Genomic DNA, 22,005 nt, shown 5'->3' on the forward strand with positions numbered 1-22,005 from the left:
CTTTCTAAGTCCACTGATACGGGACGACCTCCTCCCCTTTCATCTGACCCTGGCTTATCAGGTATTTTCAGGGCTGGCTGCAAAGTCCTCCTCTGTGGCCTAGCAGGACTGCTCCTTGCTTTGGGGGGAGGAGAGTGAGGACAAAGAGCCAGCCATTTAGTTCATGTCAGAAATAGTCTCTGTTCCCCTTACTAGGGTACCCACTTGGATACTGAGCTACCATGGGCTACATCCGAACAGGGGTTCTAGGTTATATTCATACATGGTCCTTGGTTAGAGAAACAGTCACATAAAAGACCCCTTTGCCCATCTATATTTGGTCCTTGTGGAGCTCCTGTTCACTCCAAATCATACTAACTCCCCCTTCTTTCATATGATTCCCTGCACTCTGCATAACTTTTGATTATGAGTCTCAGTAACTGCTTCGGTACACTGCTAGGTAGAGTCTTTCACAGGCCCCTCAGGACAGGAGCCTACTGCAGAGATGACTGACTATGAACTAGCATTCATTAACCGTCAAATATTAGGACTTTAGGTTCTATCCCTGTTAAGTTGGAGCATTAAAAGTCATAAATATAGTCCAGTGAGAGCATAACAGTTTTTGTATGATTTAGTATATAAAAATTTTATAGCTTATAAAAGTCTAAGGCTATACTATAGATTGATAATAATATAAGCTGATTGGATGTCTGCACAACTGAAAACCCTCCTCTGCAAGACAGCCTCTTGGGGCAGACATTCTGCAGGAAATTTAAAATCTATCCATGGGTCCCGAGGCAACAGTGCAATTTAAACCCGCCTGTGTGTGCACAGCGTCCCCAGCAATTGCTTACCTAACAGCAATAGTTTAGAAGCAGACAGTGTCTGTGTCTGAAGTGGCAGTTTCAGTGTCTGGCATGAGCAGTTTTAGGTTCCCCAAGCTGGTTTTGGTGCATCCTGTGAGTTAGCCTTCTCCCTGGTGCTTGGTGGTTAGAGCATCTGACCGGATGCTGAGTCTGAGCAGCCTTGAGCAGAGGTACAGGTGTGTGCAGTAATGCCAGCTGTGAGAAAGTGTAGGATTTAAGTGGTGGTTAAAGATAGATAAAACAGAAAAATTATGTTGCAGGCATCATGGTGAGATTAAAGGGGTCCTTTAATGACCAGACCAGGTACTACCAGGACAGTCCTTCCAGGCCAAAAGCACAAATGTTAGGACCAATGAAATGATTATCCACACAACAGATTTTCTGTGAAAGATGCTTATTAGAAGGAGATGAAGAGAGAGAGAGAGAAGGAGAGAACAAGCCATAATAGGGAGGAGATAGTGGTGTGCCTCGACAGAGAAAAGGGAGATGGTAAGAGACAGGAGGGCAAGAGAAGAGAGGGGAAGAGAGAGGCAAAGTGGTGGGTTGATTCTTTTGAGGAGAAACTTAACCATGCCTGTCAGGTGTGGCTACATGGCAGGTGACACATGATGACATCATTGTATGCTAGGCAACCCAGAAGCAAGCTGCTTAAATACTAACACCTGTAGCTTGGTGCCTGGAAGAACATGCCTCCTCTTATGCCTGTAGACCCTGATTGTCCAGTGTCTGTTGAGGGACATGAGCCCCTCACTTAAGGTTAGAGTGTGCAGAAGGTGAAAAAGCACAACACTACCTATACTAGGTTTCCTGTTCAGGGCCTTTTCAAGATCTGCACACATTTATATTTCAGTAGCCCTTGTGCCTGTCCTACAATAGTGTAGAAGTCTGTATTCCCATCCAGCTTCAGGCTGGACCCACCACTCTATCTTGCTGTGCTCAGCAGCCTGCTTCTCCTATTTGTGGGCAATGACCCTCCAATCACCATTTTGGGACTTCAAACTTGTGTGAGCTTCTCTCAAAACATCCAGCAACAGCTTTCAGATCTTATCATATGGGGACATTCAAGCTTTCTCAGAAACAGTTGAAACTAGAACAGGGCATCCAGAGAACATGCCTTCTCTTCTGCCTAGATGCCCTGACTAGCCAATGAGTCTTGAGTAACATGAGCACCTCTCTTAGGGTTAGAGTGTGCTGAGGTACACAGCATAATACTATCAGGCCCAGACTTCCAGCCCAGGGCTGTGCCTTTTCCACACCTGCAGAGATTTGCATTTCAGTAGCACTTGTGCCTGTCCTCCATCTGTCTTCCCACCTTTCACCAGGCAGAACCCACCATTCCAGCCAGCTCTGCTAAGCAGCCTGCTCTGCCCATTTCTGGGAAGTGACCCTCCACTCATCATTTTGGGACTTGTAACTTGCTTGAGTTTCCCTTATAAAACCTAGCAGCAGTGCTCAGAGCACCTCACACCAAATCATTCAAGCATGATCAATTACAGAGCAGAACCTTCAGGATGACTACCTGAAGAACCGACCTCCCAGCATGACAGGAAACTCTCACCAATGGACTTGTCCTCCAGACAAAAGCTAAACTGTTGGCCTTCTGGCTCACATGGGAAGCTGTCCTGGGATTTGGGAGCCCAGGAACAAGGCAGCTCTGAGGTGGGACATGGTCCCTATAGAATGGAATCCTGAGACATGAGAGCCCAAAAACCACACAACTCTGAGAGGAGGTCTCTTCTGCAGAGGTGTTGCAGCTTCCATGGAAAGGTATCCCCAGTTGAACTGAGGACAGACATCAGGAGCTTCAGCTCTACTCCTTTGCCACTTCTCTGCTGTGCTTCTTGGTTCTTTCCACTGAGAATCAGAGCAGGTAGCAAACCTCAAAAAAGGGATTTATATTAGAGGGTCCAGTGAGCAGAGGAAGAAATACAGGAGTGGTTGCCTCTGATCCCTGGAAAAGGCAGCAGAGTAGTGAGCAGACACAGCCTTCATAGGAGATATGTTATGGGGCAAAGCTTTCTAGGGCAGAGATTTTCAGAGTGAGAATTTGTAGGATTTCAAATTATGAGCTTCAGGGATTTCAGGATTTTCTGGTTTTTCTGTTCAGAGATTCGTCTGAACTCCAACTCAGGGCTAATATATGTGCATTGGGAGAGGAGATAGTTCAGGAATTGGTGGGTTTTCCTACTCAGATATTAGTGAATTTTTGTTTAGAATTTTCCTTAAACTTAGCATAATCTGGGATGGGTCCTACATAGTGACTAGAGTTGGACTTTGTGACCTTTATAGAGGCAAAATGGAATTATGACAGGTACAGTGGTGTGCAGGAGAGGGTCCCATGGACTCCTGTCTCAAGGGGTTCACAGACTTCAATTCTGAGCTAAACAAAACAACTTTTGTCAAATAAACTGTGAACTTATGCTGAGTGGACAGATACCTGGCTTTGGTCCCTGGCTCACCAAGCCAGACCATGTATAGCTCCCTGCATCAGGGGAATGACTAGTTTATTCATTCTTGCCACAGAGATGGTGCTGGAGCTCACTCACTAGCTCCAAATGGAAAAGTCAGTTAGGAGCAGCCCCACCTGAGGCTTCAAGAGCTGCTGCCTTCTCCTCCTTTTATGGATTTGTACATTCTTTCATATCAGTTTTCAGATTTACACACTTAGTGTCCTTTGAAAAACAAATGGTATTTCACCCCTTTATACTACTGTAAATAGCACAACTGAAATGATGTATTAAAAACAATTGGCTCTATTCAATTTGCAGCATAAGTTCAATGCAATCCAAAGAATATTTCTACAAATGTATAAGAGGAAAGATGATCCCAAAACTATGTGCCATGTTAAAAAAAAAAAAAACAAATTAAGAATTCTCAATAGGATTACAAAGAAATTGTACACAAATTGGGACAATGTGACTTCTGTACTTAGCACAAAGCTACAACAATCAAGAATATGTATAGTATTTCTGAAAGAATGAGGGGATGGTAAGACACAGCCAAAAATGCATGCCTAAAAAATATATTCAAGTTCTAACCAAACGATCTAAGGGAACTATGGAAAGAAAAATGTGAATTTGACCTGAAAGTTTTCATTCTATGTGCAAAAAAATACATGAAGCAGACTTCACAGCTCCTACAGAAACAACTGAAAGTGATACCTTAACTGTTGTTTTCTAACCCTTCAGCTACTACTGACCTCTCTTCCAAAAAGAGAGGCCCCATATTCAAGAGGTCTCTCTGGGAAATGATGTTTATCAAAAGGTGGGCTATGGCTCTCCAGATCTTCATCCCCAATTGTGCATTTAGGCAAATCCAGCCCTATTGAAGCCCATATACATAACAAGGATGAAAAATTACTTAACATCTACTTCCTCTCACAGGGACTGTGTCACAGGATGTAATATCTGCCAAATCCAACCTACCTAATAGCATCCACACCTGAGAAACCTCTGCATCTCAGAAATTGCTTTAGTATCCTGAAATTGAATTTCCCTGCATTGTGCCATTGATGCTGGTGGTACTAGAAAGGCAATAAATATTCTAATCAAGTATTGCTGAAGCATGATCCCCATCATGTCATGTCTACTAGTTTCAAAACTATGTATAGAATTTGTCACATAAAATTGGATGTAGAAGGCAAGGTTCAAAACTTCTAGGAACAAGACTTTCTGTTTTCTAATCAGTCATCCAATAGCACACCAGACCCAATGACTGTGCACACTGATAATACTAGTATAACAACCATACCTTTCCACTGCCAGGGCTAAAGAGCCTCCTTGTTCCCAGGAAACCACACATAGGAAGGGTCAGATGACAAGGGCTTCTGCCCATGTCACCCCATAGACCAATAAAACCAGAATCTGACCCAGGTCCATCTCATTCCCAGTAGACTCTTATACATAGCTCAGAAGACTTGTTTAGCATGTAACAATGATGAAAAAAACCCCACAAAGTATCACACATCCTTCATATATCTGCAATGGCCTAAGATCTCATATTTACATTACACACACACAACATGCTCTTGTGAAATACATCTCATTGTTTTTACATTATCTAACACTTCAAGATAATTCTCTTAGAAGGCAGTTCTCCAAGATGATGTGACATATAGTAAACATGGGAACATGAAGAATCATGGAACTTCAAACAATATATACATATATAAACACACATTATTGAGTATTTTAACATTAACTAATTACTGACAACCAAGCAAGACTGAAAACAAACATCTTAATGGAATTTGTAAAAACATAAAAAAGTACCACACTTTCTCAGAGACCTTGAAAACTGTGATCACACACTGCCTGATATAAATAAGCAATGGACGGCATAGATGATGGAGATCCCATTCTATACACTGCAGCAGAAAAATACTTTCACCAAGTGGAAATGCATTAAAATATGAAAGCCAAATCATCTCCTGTAACTGAATGCAAGTTGACTGGTCAAATACCTTAACAAATCTTTTATCTTATTAGGTTCTCTTGAGAATGAGTTCTTTCAGATTCTCAATGACTCCTGTGATATGCAAAGGCTTCAAGAGCTTGCTCACACACTAAAGTATTTACTCTTCTATAATGGTAATAGGAAGCACAAAAGTTTACTGTACTGACTACACTCATGGTGTTTCTTTGCAGCATGACTTATCATGATTTCAAAGACAAATCCATGAAAAGGATTTACCACATTGCATATTCACAGGGTCTCAGTGAGATATATGTTCTTCTAAGTATGTGGAAATAACTGCATTAAGAAAAGGCTTTATCACATTCTTTACATGTGCAAGGTTTCTCTCTACTATCTGTTCGTTTATAGACTTGAAGTTGACTTAGACATGCAAAACATGTAAAAGTAATTTGTAGGTGTGAACATGCTAAACATTTTCTGCTATGTATTGCTTTTTAGATAACAGTGTCCAATGAAATTTAGGGTGAACCTCAATTTAAGTTCATCATTCCTAGGAAAGCTGCAGACTTCCCAATATCTGACCAGCTTTCATGATTCATCTCTTGTTTCCCAAAACATGACTGTTCATATCTTCTCTTCCCCTAACATAGTGACATTCTCAAACCACATATTCTCTCCCTAAAACATAATACCTTTTCTTAACAACAAAAGAACGAATGGATATGACTGGACTGTAACGTCTACATTTTTGCATCAGGTGAATTCCTCAATGCCATAAACAAATCCCATATTTCTAAACCAAGACTGATGAAAATAACTTCGTTGTAAAATGGGCCAGATGTTTACGATTTTCAACTTAGAACCCCTGTAACTTTCTGGCTTAGTGGGTGGGTAGTTCAGTTCCCAAGAAGTTATGTAGCCATAACCAACCAGTAGTGACTGGGTGACAATAAATTTTTGTCATTTGCATTGAACATGTGTTTGAGTTGTATTGGATCTTGTGGACCGAAGAACACAAAGGCCTTACCATGTTGATTATGTACTCAGAATTTCTCTCCAGGATGAAACTTTTATGAATAAGAAATAAACATGTGCAACATGAAACATTCATAAACTTTCCCTCCAGTACGAATTCTTTCATGATGATGAAGGTTATACAAATGTGGAACAGCTTCACCACATTAAATACATTCATAGTCTTTTTGTCCAATATGAATTCTTTCATGACTTTGAAGATGATTGTGAAGAGCAAGTTTTACCACATTGGTTACATTCATAAGGTTTCTCTCCAGTACGTCTTTTTATGTTACAGGAGATTACAATTATGTCAAAATGATTTATCACATTGGTTAAATTCATAAGGTTCCTCTCCAGGATGTCTTCTTCATGTCATAGGAGATTACTATTATATCAAAATGCTTTATCACATTGGTTACATTCATAAAGTTTCTCTCCAGTGTGCATTCTATATACATGGAGATTATTATTGCATGCAAAGGTTTTGACACATTGGTTACATTCATAGGCTTTCCCACCACTAAGTGTTCTTGTGCAAGATGACTCTTACAATGCTTTATGACAGCATGACTCTTACAATGCCTTTATGACTCTTAAAATGCCTTTATGACATTGGTTATATTCATAAGGATTTTCTGCAACATGGATTTTAATGTATTAAGACATGACTTTGTTGTACAAAGGTGATTCCACACTACGTACATTCATGAGATTTTCCTCCAGGATGTGTTCTTTTTGACTTCAGAGATTACTTAGAAATGCATAGACTTTAGAACATTGGATACATTCAAAAGATTTCTCAACAGTATGAGTTCTTTTATGCATTACCAGATGACTATTCTGTGCAAAGGCTTTATCACATTGGTTGCATTCATAAATTGTTTTCCACTGTCAGTTCTTTTACGTTTTAGATTACCTTTATGTGCAAATGCTTTAGCACATTGGGTACATTCATAAGGTTTCTCTCCTGTGTGAGTTCTTTTATCTAACAGGAGAGTACTGTTATATGCAAAGGCTTTACCACAATGGTTACATTTTTCAGGTTTCTCTCCAGTGTGAGTTCTTTTATATATTAGGAGAGTACTGTTATATGCAAAGGCTTTACCACATTGTTACATTCATAAGGCTTTTCTCCAGTGTGAGTTCCTTTATGTCTTAGGAGATTACTGTTAGATGGAAAGGCTTTAGCACTTTGGTTACATTCATGAGGTTTCTTTCCAGTGTTGAATTCCTTTATGTCTTCGGAGAGCACTGTTCCATGCAAAGGCTTTACCACATTGGTTACACTCATAAGGTTTCTCGCCAGTGTGAGTTCTTTTATGTATTTGGAGACTACTGTTACATGCAAAGGCTTTACCACATTGGGTACATTTATAAGGTTTCTCTCCAGTATGAGTTCTTTTATGTATTTGGAGAATACTGTTACGTGCAAAGGCTTTACCACATTGGTTACATTCATAAGGTTTCTCTCCAGTGTGATTTCTTTTATGTAGCAGGAGACTAATGTTACGTGTAAAGGCTTTACCACATTGGTTACACTCATAAGGTTTTTCTCCAGTGTGAGTTCCTTTATGTCTTAGGAGATCACTGTTACATGCAAACGCTTTACCACATTGGTTACATTCATAAGGTTTCTCTCCAGTGTGAGTTCTTTTATGTATTTGGAGATGGCTATTATGTGCAAAGGCTTTTCCACAGTGGTTACAGTCATAAGGTTTTTCTCTGGTGTGAGTTCTTTCATGTATTAGGAGATGACTCTTCTGTGTAAAGGCTTTACCACATTGGTTACATTTGTAAGGTTTCTCTCCAGTGTGAGATCTTTTATGTAGCAGGAGTCTACTGTTAAATGCAAATGCTTTACCACATTGGTTACATTCATGAGGTTTTTCTCCTGTATTTGTCCTTTTATGTCTTAGGAGATGACTGTTATGTGCAAAGGCATTACCATGTTCATTACATTCATAGTGATCCTCACCAGTATGCATACTTTTATCTGTGTGGGGACTATTGTGATGTGCAAAGACTTTGTCATATTGAGTATCTTCAGAGGGTTTATCTCCACTATGACTGTTTTCATACCTGCAAAGATAATTGGCACATATGAAATCTTTACCGAATTTATTACACTAAAGAATGATTTTGTTTATGTGACTTAAGTTTTCAATTCAGTGTGAAGGCAAAGAGGAATTACATTTTGATTTTCCATCATTATTTTTACATTCACGGTGATCTTCTCTAGGGGGTTGTTTTGCACATTTGAAAATACCTGTGGTGGTAAAAATAATTGCACCCTGTCTCACACTTATATTATACTTTCTTCTATAAGGTGTTTTACTACAGATTTGTAGAAAACTGCAAGACCTCAGGCCTTTAACCTACTGACTGGATTAATAAATTTCTCTATACTGTGCACCATACTAAATATGCAAAGAAAACTTTGACAAACATATTTTCTGCAGTGTGATTTTTTGAGAATTCCTAATGAAGTTGAATAACCAGTTAATTGATGCTGGTGTATATTGTGTGAAAGTGTGTGAATGCTGATTTCTGAGTCAGAAGAGAGCTAAGTGTTGATGAGATCATGGTATTGTTAGTTCTATGGCCCATCACCTGTCCTATATTTTGTAAACATTTGTCCTTCCTTACTTGTCTATTGGAAATAATAAAGATCTGACAACTGATAGCAGGGCAGAAAATGGAGGGCAAAACTTCTGCGTGAGAAAGGGTTGCTGAGAAGAAAGCAAATGACAGGTGATTCATCAGCAGGGCAGTGAGGTTAACAGAAGGACATGAACATGAACAAAGAGGTAGAGCTGGCCATGCATCAGGACACTGTGCTAGGTTTATTTGTGTCAGTAAAAAAATGGTTCAAAAATCATCCCAGTTAAATTGCCTATGCTTTAAAATATTAAAAAGCCTCTGTGTCATTATTTGTACTGCTGGCAGCTCTGATTAGCCAATATAAAGCATAATAGGTATCAATTTTTAAACATCTACTCAAAATGGGGACTACTATACCTTTTAGTTGTTCTGGATGGTATATTGTTTCTTTCAATATACATATAGTAACATGACTTGTACTCATTGTTATATATGATATAACTATTAAAAGAAGAATAATAAATGACATGGTTTCACGATGAATTCACACATTTGATTTTTGTTCATCATGGTTTTTCCACAACAACATTCTTGACTCTAAAAAACTGCCCTTCTCACTTGTAGCACCATTACTACAAGTATATGAGTAAACCAGTTTTACTATGGACTAGTTGATTAGCATAATGTTTTGGATATACTTTCGTCACCTATTTACTGTGAATACATTTGGCAATATCTGAGTTCTAGGAGACTAAACAAATAGCAGTTCTACCTCATAACAATAATGAAATTATGATTTAAACATTGATCCTGTCTATGATTTCTTTGCATTTTTGTCTTAGAGGAGTGCCTTGGAAACACATATCAAATAACTAATGTGGAGGTACATGGTTTAGTAACAAGTTAGTCATCATCAATAAATACATTTAAAGCAGTTTATTTACACTGTCTCTTCTCTTTCAATCTTCCAGAACATATTAAAATTTTCTCAGAACCATATTCATATCAGCTTATAATGAAAATTACCTTGCATGTCTTCTAGAACTTTGACAATGCTCTTCTATATTATGACTTTCCCAATTGTAGCCTAAAATACAGTAACAGAAAAGGTATGACTTATTATTGGAAAGAAGACAAAATTTAAGTTGTGATCTGTGGTCAATCAAAGAACCATTCACCTCATTCTTCCTCATCCTCAAGAGAAATTACAGAAGCACTTCAATAATGAATAAAGAGTTTTCCCCATATTTTAAAAAGTAAAGAAAATTCACTCCCCTACCTATAGCAGTGAGGTTCCTGTAGGTCTCCAGCATTACATCTTTGTAGAGATTCCTCTGGGAAATATCCAGCAAAGCCCACTCTTCTCGAGTAAAGTTCACATGCACATCATTGTAGGTCAATGTAGTCTAAAATATTCACACATGTATACAACAGAAAGCATGATACTTATAATACTGAAAATGTATCCTTCATTTACAATATTTCCAAAGTATTCTGGTATTTCTTTCACTTAATTTGTGACACACAGGTTTTTATCTAATAACTAATTCTTTTTAGGAGCAAACTGAATAGTGAAGTTCACATCTCTATTTTTTCATCCTTTAACTAGGATACAGACTTGCAAGAGAAATGTCAATTAACAGATAAAGAGAGAGAGAGAGTAAACAGATCAACAGTACTAAACCTACATAATAGAGATAGTATAAATGATCCCTGACTCTTATAAGAATGGGCAGGCTGGGTGTATTTTCTGATGACTTTAATTCCAAAATCAATCAGGAAATAGGGTCTGGTGTATCTCATAGAGCTGGATGGTAGTCTGCTCTGTGCAATAAGTTCCAGGACACTAAGAGGTACATAATAAGATCCTGAATAATATGCAAAAATTAATAAAAAACAAAAAAACCTTAAAGATCTCTCTCAAGTTTCTACAGAGTTATAAATTCACTCCAGTTCTGCATAAATGTTTAGATACCTAAGGTACCTCACTTATACTGTAATATTAATATGATCTTGCTAAAATGAAATATATGTTTGAACAATTACAAAATGACAGATGAACATATTAGCAATTTAAATGTTGATCATAAATAGGCAACATAGGGGATGGAGGTACGGCTCAGTGGTTAAGAACGCTGTCTGTTCTTCCAGAGGACGTGGTTTAAATTCCCAGCATCCACATGACAGGTAATAACTGTTTGTAACACAGATATATTAAATAAGATACTCACAAAATAAATCCAAGCATACATCACAGATATACACGATGAACAATTTGGCTTAATCTCAGGGATACAGGGATGGTTCAACATATGAAAATCCATCAATGTAATCCATTATATAAACGAACTGAAAGACCAAGATCATGTGTTCATCTCATTAGATAAGAAAAAGCCATTGATAAAAATCCACCACTCCTTTGTGTTAAAAGACTTAGAGAAATCAAGCATACAAGGAATCAGGCACATACTGCTGATGGGAGTGCAAACTTGTACAACTTCTCTGGTAATCAAAGTGGTGCATTTTTAGAAAACTGGGAATAGTTCTACTCAATACCCAGCTATATCACTCCAGGGAATACATCCAAAAGATGTTCCTTTATAGAACAAAGACATAGCTGTTTTATTCAAAACAGCGAGAAAGTGAAGAATGGATAAAGAACTTCTAGTACATTTACACAATGTAATACTCCTCAGTTATTAAAAATAAGAGATCATGGAAATTGCAGGCAAATCGATTGAACTAGAAAAGATCATCTTGAGAGACACAGAAAGAAACACACTGCCTATAAGCTGATATTAGACCTATAGTACAGGATAAACATACTTCAATCTATACATCCAAAGAAGCTAAGTAAGAAGAAGGGTCCATGTGAGGGTGCCAGAATGTCACTCAGAATAGAAAACAGAACAGACAGTAGAAGTGATGAAGAGAGGGAACTGGGCAGAAGGTGGAAGTGGGAGGGAAACAAATGTGGGCATCAGATGTGGGGTGAATTGTAGTAGAAGGTGAGAGGGCTGAGAACAAGAAGGGAAACTGAGGTGGTTTCTCTTTGGAGTCACTTGACAGGGAAGGTTCCTGAGAGGACTTCGGTGTGAATGGGTATGACTCTAGCTGAGACTTCTAACGAAGGGGCAGGGGAAAAGAGACATGGAAAATTAAGTGACTACCTCCTAGCCTGTCAGGACTAGTAGAGAGAGGGAACAACAACTGGACCACAAAACCCACAATCCAAAAATTACCCTGCTTACAAGAAGTTTAGGGATAATGAGGGAACAAAGATTGAGGGACAGTCCAACCAATAATTGGGCCAACCTGAGACCCACCTTACACTACAAAGCCAGCCAATGAAATTGTAAATGTTGCTTTGCTGAGCTTGTAGAAAATAGCCTAAACATGCCTGTTATCTCAGAGGCTCCACCCAGCAGCCAATGGAGACAGATGCTGGAACTTGTACCTAAGCATGGGGTGGATCTCTGGGGTCTTATGGAAGTACTGGGGGAAAGATAGAAGAACCTGGAAGGGATAGGAAGCCACAAGACTAACAGAGACAAGTAAACCAGACCCGTGGGGAGGGTACAGAAAATGAGGCATCAACTAAGGAGCATGCATTTTCTGGATCTGGGCCTCTTGAACTTATCGGTACTATGGGTGGCTTGGTCCATGTGGGTTGGGTGGTAAGTGGAGGGGACTGTTTCTAATATGAACTCTACGACCTGCTATTAGATCCTCTCCCCATCAGGCATGCCTAGACTGGCCTTAGTGGATGAGGATATGCTCAGTTCTGATGTGAGTTGATGTGCTTCAATGGGATAATACAGGAAGAGTAGGGCTCCATTTTTCTGGGAAGGGCAGAAGAAGGGTGAGGGTCGACTGAGAGCAGAGGAAGGAGGGATCACCCTTTGGATGTAAAGTCAAAAAACAAACTAATCTCTTTAAAAAATTTAATATACTCAGAGAGAGTTACAGTGGGATTGTGAGGGGATAACAGAGGGGGCTGTAGGTAGGATACAAAATAAATGTAAGAAATAAAAGTGAAAAAAAAGAATAATATTAATACATTCTCTGAAATATCCAGAGGGAAAACTGGCAATATGACCTTGCCCATGAAATTAGAATGGTCAAAACAAACCCCCAAAACCATCATCAAATCTTCATATATCTGTCATAGTCTAAGAACACAGTCATATTATACATATATAACATGCTTTTTTGAAGTCAATCTCTTTGTTGTGGCATTATATAGAACCTGTAGAAAATTCTCTTACAAGGCATGATGTGCCATATAGTAACAAATGAGACCATAAAGAAGCATGTAACTTCCAACCATACATACATACAATTAAGAATTTTAATATTAACATTGGTAAAATACGTTGAAAAAACAGAACACACTCTGAGTACATCTTCCATCCTTGTTTGGTCCTGTCTGATCAGATTCCATCAATTTGGAATTCTAGGATAGAATCTCAAGTTTCAAGTAAACTTAGGCAAAAAAAAAAAAAAAAAAAAAAAAAAAAAAAAACATGGCAAATATTGTTTCCTGCCTTGATCTCATTTCTTCATCGTCTAATGCTCAGCTAGCTTTCTTATCCTGCCCAGAGCCACTTGCTCAGAGATACTGTCACCCACAATTGAAGAGTGTCTATAGAATCATGTCAACACCATCTTTCACTTACATAAAAACCAGCCATTTTCTCATTACTTCATTTTTTTTTCACTTTATAACCTGCTTGCAGCTCTGTACCTCCTCAGCTCTGTACCTCCTCTTTTCCTGGTATCATCCTCCCCCCTTCTACCTGTACTCCTCTTCCTCTTCTTTTCAGAGAAGGGGAGTCTCCCCATATCAACTCTCCTCAACACACCAAGGTACATATGAATTAAGTGCATCATCTTCTTCCACTGAGGCCAGACAAGGCAGCTCAGCTACAGCAAAGTGATTCATAAAAAGGCAACTGTGTCAATATGACAGACAGCCCCCATTTCAAATGCTAGGTGACGGACATGAAGACAAAGCTGCCCATCAGCTAGATATGTGTAGGGTGACTAGGTGCAGCACCTGCATGCTCTTTGGATGCTGGCAACCAGCATTCTATGATGGCATGCTACTAACTGAATTTACCATGCGAAAAATATAACTCAGGATTCTCAGCAGGATTATGAAGATGTATTACACACAGAGACAAAATATGACTTCTGTACTTACTTTATGGTCACAACAATGAAAACTGTGTACAATTTTTGTGAAAGAATAAAGCAAAAATACCAAGAACATAAATCGAAAAATATAGTCAAGATTTCATTAAGATACCTGAGGAAACTAAACCAAGAAAAATGTGAAGTAGACCAATGCTACCTATGATTATATACATACAGAAATTAAATAAACAGAAACATCACAACACCCACAAAAATAACTCAAAATGATCCTTACACTATTCATATTACCTTCTAGAAACAACTAATCTTTTTTTAAGTCCCCCTGCTCTAGACCTCTCTCTGTAAATGGAGGTTACCAGAAAGGTGGGCTATGGAGCTGTAGGTCCCCCTAGTGATTGAAGACAAACCCAGTCTTACTGATTTCCATAAACAAAACAATGTTAAATATTAATTTTATGTCTCATTCTTGCAACATCTATTCCAGCACAAAACGTGAAATCTGTCCTATATACCTGCATAACACCATGTACACTTGGGACACCTCTGCAGCTCAGAAACTCCTTTTAACTCTGGATTTGAGTTCCTTAAGCTACATCATCATAGCTGCTGTCATTAGAAAGGTAAAAGGATGCTAATAAAATACTTCTGAAGTTTCACCCACTTTTCTTCCTTGACACCATTTGGTAACCTATGTGTAAAATTGAAATATTTTTCACAAAAAAAAATTGAATTAGGAAACAATGTTTAAAACTTCCAGAAACCCAACCTTCATTTTTTCCAAACTGTCTTCCTACTGCACACAATAGACAGCTCATTATATGTCTCAAATGAGTAATGTCTAAAACTCTACTGTGTACAGCCTTTAACTTAAGGGTTTAGGAATTTTAACCAAGTGGGAGGCAAAGTTATGCATCTGAGGAACAATAGACTGGGATTAATGTGACCTGAGCCTACAAAGCTTGTCTCAGAAATATTTTTCCAAAAGGCTGAAGATGCAGCTATTATAGAATTAATACCCACCACCCAGAAGAAAGAATGCCACACACAATTAAATGGTTAATTTAAAGAGTTCTCTTTAATAGTATCATGTGTCCAGTTCTAGTTAATGCTGTAAAAGAAGACAGCCTAAAGCTGATTTTGTACTGTTTGCAGTCTTTCTTAACTCTCTTTTAGGATCCAGGTTATATATTAAACAGTTTCAATATGGGCTAGAGAGTTCAAGTCGAGCCACTGAGTCAATTGGAAGATTTACACAGCAAAAATATTCTTAGAATGATTTCTGTAATCCACTCCTCTACTACAGTAGGTCATTATTCAGTGACATGGTATAAGTAAGAGGTCTCAGAGGTTTAAAATATTAGGAAAAGTAAAAGGTAGAAAATGCAAAAGCTAGGGTGGGAAGGTTTTGCCTGAGGTATATCTTATACTAAGTAAGCTTCTTAAGAAGAATAGCACCTTGTACACTACTTCCTGGGGAGAAATGGAAGGAAACAGAAGACATCTATGAATTGATCAGACACTCTCATAAAATGGGATAAAATCATGAGTATAATAAAACAACACTGCGCAAGGGGAACATAGGATCTCAACAACATTATTTACCAAGACCACAGTGACTTTGGAACTGATGAGGGTATCTCCATGTGTTGGAAAGAGTTGGGTTTTGAGAATCTGAAGGAAACCCTCCTCAAATGTCCCAACCCTGCAGCTCACCATATTTCTGGTTTTAGAAAAGAAAAGGAACACTGCTTTATTTTAAATACCTCAGAATTTTGGGGAAATCTCTCAAAGTGCAGACCACAGGTTCTATTAGCTCTGCCAAGCATATTTGAGGAGTGTGAGAAGTTAGGTGATTCTACATACATGAAACTCGTTTGATTAGAGCAGCGCTCAACACAACAGTGTTTTCCCTGTTCAATTGGTTTTAACCAGATGTCTTCTCCATGTGACAGAGCTAGGCTTTTCTCAAGAAGAAAACTGCAACTTTATGACATACCAGTCTTTAATCTTGGCTGTGAGTCTGTAATGGCAATTAAGCAGCTTGTTAGATGTGTCTTCTTTGACATGGAGATGGGCCAATGGTTGCTATGAATCAGGGCTGTCTCTCTGGTTATGACTGGAGACAAATTTGTTGACTATCCTCTTGAGCACACATGTATTTCCTAGCATCCTAATCTCGAACAGGCCTGCTTGGAATGCTACTTATCTACTTAGCCCTTAGCTAAATTCTACTTGATGTGACTTCCTTTCACCAAGTATTGGTAAATCCCTTACATGAACAATTCTACCCTTTTACATCACAGCTTTACAATGAAGCGCTACTCAACACGTACATTATTTTCAACCTCCATGAAATTTACTCCAAATGAATCTTATACCTGAATGTTAAATGCTAAGGTCAGAACTTGGAAAAGATACTAGATACTAGGTCTCTCTGATTTTGCATCCTACCAAAGACATTTCTATGTTCAAGCCCCTGCTGCAAATACTTTGTGAACATGCAGTCCCACTGTGTGTAAAGAGGCGGACTCAAGAGCCCAGCCTTCTCCAAGCGACTCTTCTATTTTGCTCTTCCATTTTACTAGCAAGATTAAGCTGACTTCACATCCCCAAGCATGCAGCGCAATTTCCTACTTAGCCCCTTGAAACATTTTTCTGATTATCAGTTAACTGGTTAAAATTGCTGTTATCTTAACCAAAATGCCTAAATCATAAAAATATATCACTTACCAAGCCCTACCTTACTATGGACAGAGGACACACTTCATTGCTCACTTTTCACTTTGAGCTCTGAACCAAATGTCAAGAGATATAAATTAAGGGCCTTGGATTCCAGACTAAAGTTCTTGGAAAATGGTTAAAGACCTTGAGCCCAGTATCCTAGAACAGCAGAGTACTAACAGAAACGCCCTTGCTTAATCCACAATGCTAAAATTTGATTGGATGACCCCAACACCCGCCAAGGGGCCCCTGACTTGTGGAGTTAACCCTTTAAATATATAATAAAGCTTACCATGGGGCACCATTCAGATCCGGAACTGGCCACCTCCCTGAGCTCAGAAAATACAGCTTTCATTTTAACCTTCTGTGTCTTGGCTTCCAACTGGAACCCATTATAGTAAAAATATTCAGATGAACGAGCTGTGGACACAGCTCGGACAGGTATCATTAAGTTGGCCGATTCTGGATGCCGGTTCCTACCCAGCTCCAGGAAGGACCCTACAAGGCAACTCCTTATGTTCAGCCTCCTGCTCCAAAAGGTAAAAAAAAAAAAAATCAGGTAATTTTCTGATGTTATGTGGAATTATAGGGGTCTCTGCTCACTTAATTCCAAAAGAGTACTCTTTCTTCTCTACAATAAAACTAAAGTTTGGAGCTGGAGAGGTGGCTCAGCAGACACGAACACTCTTTTCCTTCAGAGGTCCTGAGTTCAATTCCACGTGGTCCTGGTAACCACATGGCAGCTCACAACCGTCTATATTGAGATCTGTTGCCCTCTCCTGGCATGCAGGTGCACATGCAAACAAAACATTAATAAAATAAATAAAATATTAAAAAAAACAACAACAAATAGAGTTTGAATAATATTCACAATAGAAATAAATGCTTAATGTTATGCACTATTTATACATTAACTATATAATACATTAAGTATATAAAAACTGATATTTTAAAATGTTAAGTGTTTAAACATGTTTTCCCAATAAAAATAAAAGTGTTACAGTCTAAGGCAGGTTAGCTGATCAGAACAAAACTAAGAAAAGTGTCACTTGTCTAAGACTATTACATTTTTATTTAACTGTAATTTATTGTCATCATTTCAATTCAATCAAAACAAGTCAGTATGTTTCTTAACTCATTTTCACGTCATGCAGCGCTACTCATTGGCAGAAAGCTCTCATACCGTCAAAATGAACCAACTTTTACCATTTTTATAGTATACTATAAAAGCACATTTGCTTTTTATTTCTGTAACAACTCTTGCTCTAAAAAGACTGATATTTTATTTTTCCTTCTCCACATATCAAATAAAAAAGCATGTAACAAAAATTCTTTGAAAGTGATTGCTTCACCTAGTTTATGCTGTTTCTGCCCTTCATTTTCTATTGCAAACTATAAGGTAGACAAGATGCCTGAAGCTCTCCTGCCCAATGGACAAATGGGAATGTAGCAAGATTGAAATCAGAGAGAGAAAGAGAAGTTTGTTTATTTAACACTGCTTATGCTGTAATTATATGCTGTTTCAACACAATATAGCACTGACTGTGAGAGTCTTTTATAAGTGTGTAATCCTTTTACTATTGCTATTGTCTTCATTCATTTACCATACTGTACTCCTGGCCTCAAATGAAGAATTAGATTATTTTAAAAGTTATGCCACCACTAGTATAAATGCAATAAGCATGAGAATTCAGATACTTCTTTAAAACTAATCAAAATACATGAAAATTTACACTGTTGGGATCAATCACAACTCTGTCATTTTATGAGAGCTCTGTGCAATGCAAGGACACAAAAACATGTATACTATGAGAATGTGTGAAAACATGGTATATTGTATTGTTTTTGCAAATGAGGGGGTGTGGGTGTAAGTAATATCTGCAAATACATCAGATTACATACACTAAATACTTGCAGTTTTACATTGACTATAACAAAACAACTAGATGTTACCTAATTTTAGTTTGTATACATGGGAAATCCCAAATTCAAGAGTTTATTTTGTATGCTAATAGAAGATCCCATATCACATTCAAATTTATTGTTCAGTTCTGGACCATGTTTTATTTTCACTTTTTGTCTTCTCAAGTTATACTTGGTGGGATAGCTTTTCTGATCATAACAATGTATTTTGTGCCAGTAAACTCTATACTGAAGTCTTCTTTCTATGACTGTGTAAATTATTTCATATCACTTTCGATTTTATATACTAACTCTAGGTTTCTAAACAAATTATTATGTAGGATAATATCTACAATTTTATACTGTAATAAACAACACCAATTGAATGATGTATTTAAAAAACAAAGATATTGGTTATATTCTATTTCAATATGAATTGAACATAATCGAAAGAAAATTTCTATGAATTTCTAAGAGGAAAGCTGATTCCAAAGCTATATCCCATGAGAAACAACACAGAATTCCAAATGCGATAATGAAGTAAGATTGCACACATGGGCAGCTGTGACCTCAAATCGTATCTCAGAGCTACAACTATCAAGAATGTGTACAACAGTTGTGACAAAAGTAGGAGATGAAGAGAAAAAGTCAAAATCATAAGCCTAAAAATATATTCAAATTTTCCTCAAAAGACCCAAGGAAACTCTGCCAGGAAAAATGTGTACTTGACCATATGTACTTTTGTTTATATGTGTACAGAAATTAAATAAACACAGACTTCAAAACTCTTACAAAAGCAAATCAAAATGATCACTAACATATATTTCTGACCCACTAGGTACTGTAGATGAATCTTCTAAAAGGAGAGATATGCTCTACGCTCTGGAGCTCTTTGTGGAAAAAAAGTGATCAAAAATGTCGGCTACATTTCTCCAGCCACTCATGAGTTCTTGTGGTTTCAGGCATATATAGCCCCACTGAAAGCCACACAGAAACAAATGTGGTGAGAGTTTTCATATTTGCTTACTCCCACATGGATTGTGCCACAAGATATGGAATCTGCCTTATCCACCTACCCAACACCATGCACACCTTAAAAACCTCTGCATCTCAGAAATTCCTTCTGTGTCATAAATTTAAATTTTCTGGGATCATACCACTGTGGCTGAAAGTAGTGAAAAGATAATAAGATTCCAAAAAAAAATTGCTAGAGCATGTACATCACCCCCTTTCTACCAACTTCAAAACTATTTATAAAATTTGCTACACAAACCTGAATGTGGAATGCAAGGTTCAGAACTTCTAAAGAGCAGACCATCAGTTTTGCAGTCTGTCTTCCCACTATACACCAAAAGCAATGTGTGTGTGCACACTAGACAGTGATATTTTAAGCATCATAGCTTTAAACTGCCAGGGCTCCAGAGGAATTCTCCCAGCACCCCACCGACCACCCCCAAGGAATCTACACTCAAGGGAGAGTCAGACTAAGGACTACTCTCCAAGTCACCACATATATCAACAAAACAACAGTTGACCTGCAGTCTCAGCAGCACCATATCAGACTCTGAGATCTTAGCAGACCTGTTCCTCCTCGTTTTGGAACAGTGGCCCTCATACTCACCATTGCATGGTTTGTGGTCCCCCTCACAGTTCTCTTCAGCTGCATCATAAAAGAATCCTGGAAAGAAACTATGAGCTACCTCCCACTGGTGCTACTGATTGGTAGGTCTGCCCAGAGTCCCTCATTTCATTTGATCATCCAGTTGGGCTTCAGGACAGTAGCACCTCCTTAACTGGGGTATCAGATTAAGTGACTCAGACATCTGAGGCTTTCCCAGCTGGGCCCTTTCACCTTAGGGGCAGACAGAACCCTACTCTAAGAAATCTGTATTTTAGTACAATTTTCCAGTGTCCAAGACACAAGGAGATAGTTCCTATTCAAAGTCACACGGTCCTGTGTGTGCATATTCCAACACATAATCAACATTCAGTGCAGACATCTCTACCTCATAGCTGAGAAATCCCAAAGCCAAACAAGTCAAAGCCAAAGAGTAACAACAATTAAAGCAAAAATTGACCATGAATTTGAAAGTAAGGAGTGGTAAATGGGAAATGAATGAAAAAACACAAGAAATAAAAAGGAAAGGACATGGATGACTCTAGATACGGTAGCGTAGAAAGTTTATTATAGATAAAAGGGACTGCAGAGCCAGATGTAGGGACATCTGGGAGAGTCCAGAGGGGACATGACTGTGAGCCTTGTGAGGAAAGGCAGGAAGGGAGAGGGGAAAGCCAGACCAAGATGCCAGGATAGTAAATGATAGATAAAAAAGACCAGGTAACCAAAATGGTTGAATTACATAAGGAAGAGCAACTAGGGGAAGTGGAACTCACCCCTGGAGAAGGCTGGGGATGCCAACCATTGCCCTATCACAGGTAGAAACAGAGGAATGCTAGGAGAACCAGAGCTGGGCCTCCTTTGATTTGTTAAATAGGTACCTCAGATATTTGTCCCAGCATTTGAGACTTAACAGTAGGGAAGAATGAGGAGGTTGAAATGATTTAACTATAATCTCAAAAACTGTAAAAAGTTAAAACGCGCTTCATGCTCCAATAGTTTTCTGGGACTAGACATGTGTAGCAGAGCACACCAAGAATTATAAACTCCTTTTCTCTAGGGGCGCACCATTGTTAGAATAATAACATTCCACTTATGCTTGGCCACACCAGATTATCCAGTTCTTCTGTGTTTGTTGAACCAGTGTAACTACAGATATTTGGTTTCTAGAAATAAGTTTAGTTGCTTTTCCAGAATCTTGTTTGCCTTAGTCTGTGAACTCCAAGTATTGCCAGTTTGGACATTTCCTAATCATCTAAAATTGAATAACTGACATTTCTGTCCAAGCAGGAAAGCTCTCACCATCCTTCTTCTCCATCCCTTTCTGTGCTGTGATGACACCAGCTTCAAAGTTGGTCACTGAACTCAATTCATACACAGGTGCCTCTTTATTTGTAATTACCCAACCTATGAAAGCTAGGGATGTTTGAGAAACCTCATTCACTGGCCCCTTTTCCATTTAACTAACCAGGTTAAGGTCCAGCCTGAAATGAGTTGCAAGACACTGGGCCACAAAGGCAGGATTAGGTGGTTCAAAGCAAGTCTTAAGTACATAGCATGAAGAAAGGCTGAGTTTGGGGAGACATTGCTCTAAACAGAAACTAATGAAAAATCCATTTTTAATTAGGAATGAAATTCTTTTTAAAAAGCATTTAATTTTATTTTCTGCGCATTAGTGTGAAGGTGTCAGATTGTTTGGAATTGGCATTACAGACAGTTGTGAGC

General features: G+C 38.3%; 1 protein-coding gene across 1 annotated transcript; it reads right to left on the minus strand.

Annotated features, from left to right (window-relative positions):
• Nucleotides 1–7,407: 7,407 nt before the first annotated feature.
• Nucleotides 7,408–21,085, minus strand: LOC110542716 (zinc finger protein 120-like; the record flags this gene model as incomplete). Its single annotated transcript, XM_060376238.1, has 6 exons — nucleotides 21,057–21,085; nucleotides 17,053–17,287; nucleotides 10,159–10,273; nucleotides 9,906–9,966; nucleotides 7,516–8,189; nucleotides 7,408–7,430 (listed from the first exon to the last, which is right to left on the minus strand). Coding segments are annotated over exons 1-6 (1,137 nt in total), but the record flags the coding sequence as incomplete, so codon positions are not given.
• Between the last annotated feature and the right edge of the window lie 920 nt (nucleotides 21,086–22,005).

Source organism: Meriones unguiculatus (genome assembly GCF_030254825.1).
Source record: "Meriones unguiculatus strain TT.TT164.6M chromosome 13 unlocalized genomic scaffold, Bangor_MerUng_6.1 Chr13_unordered_Scaffold_34, whole genome shotgun sequence".
Classification (NCBI taxonomy): domain Eukaryota; kingdom Metazoa; phylum Chordata; class Mammalia; order Rodentia; family Muridae; genus Meriones; species Meriones unguiculatus.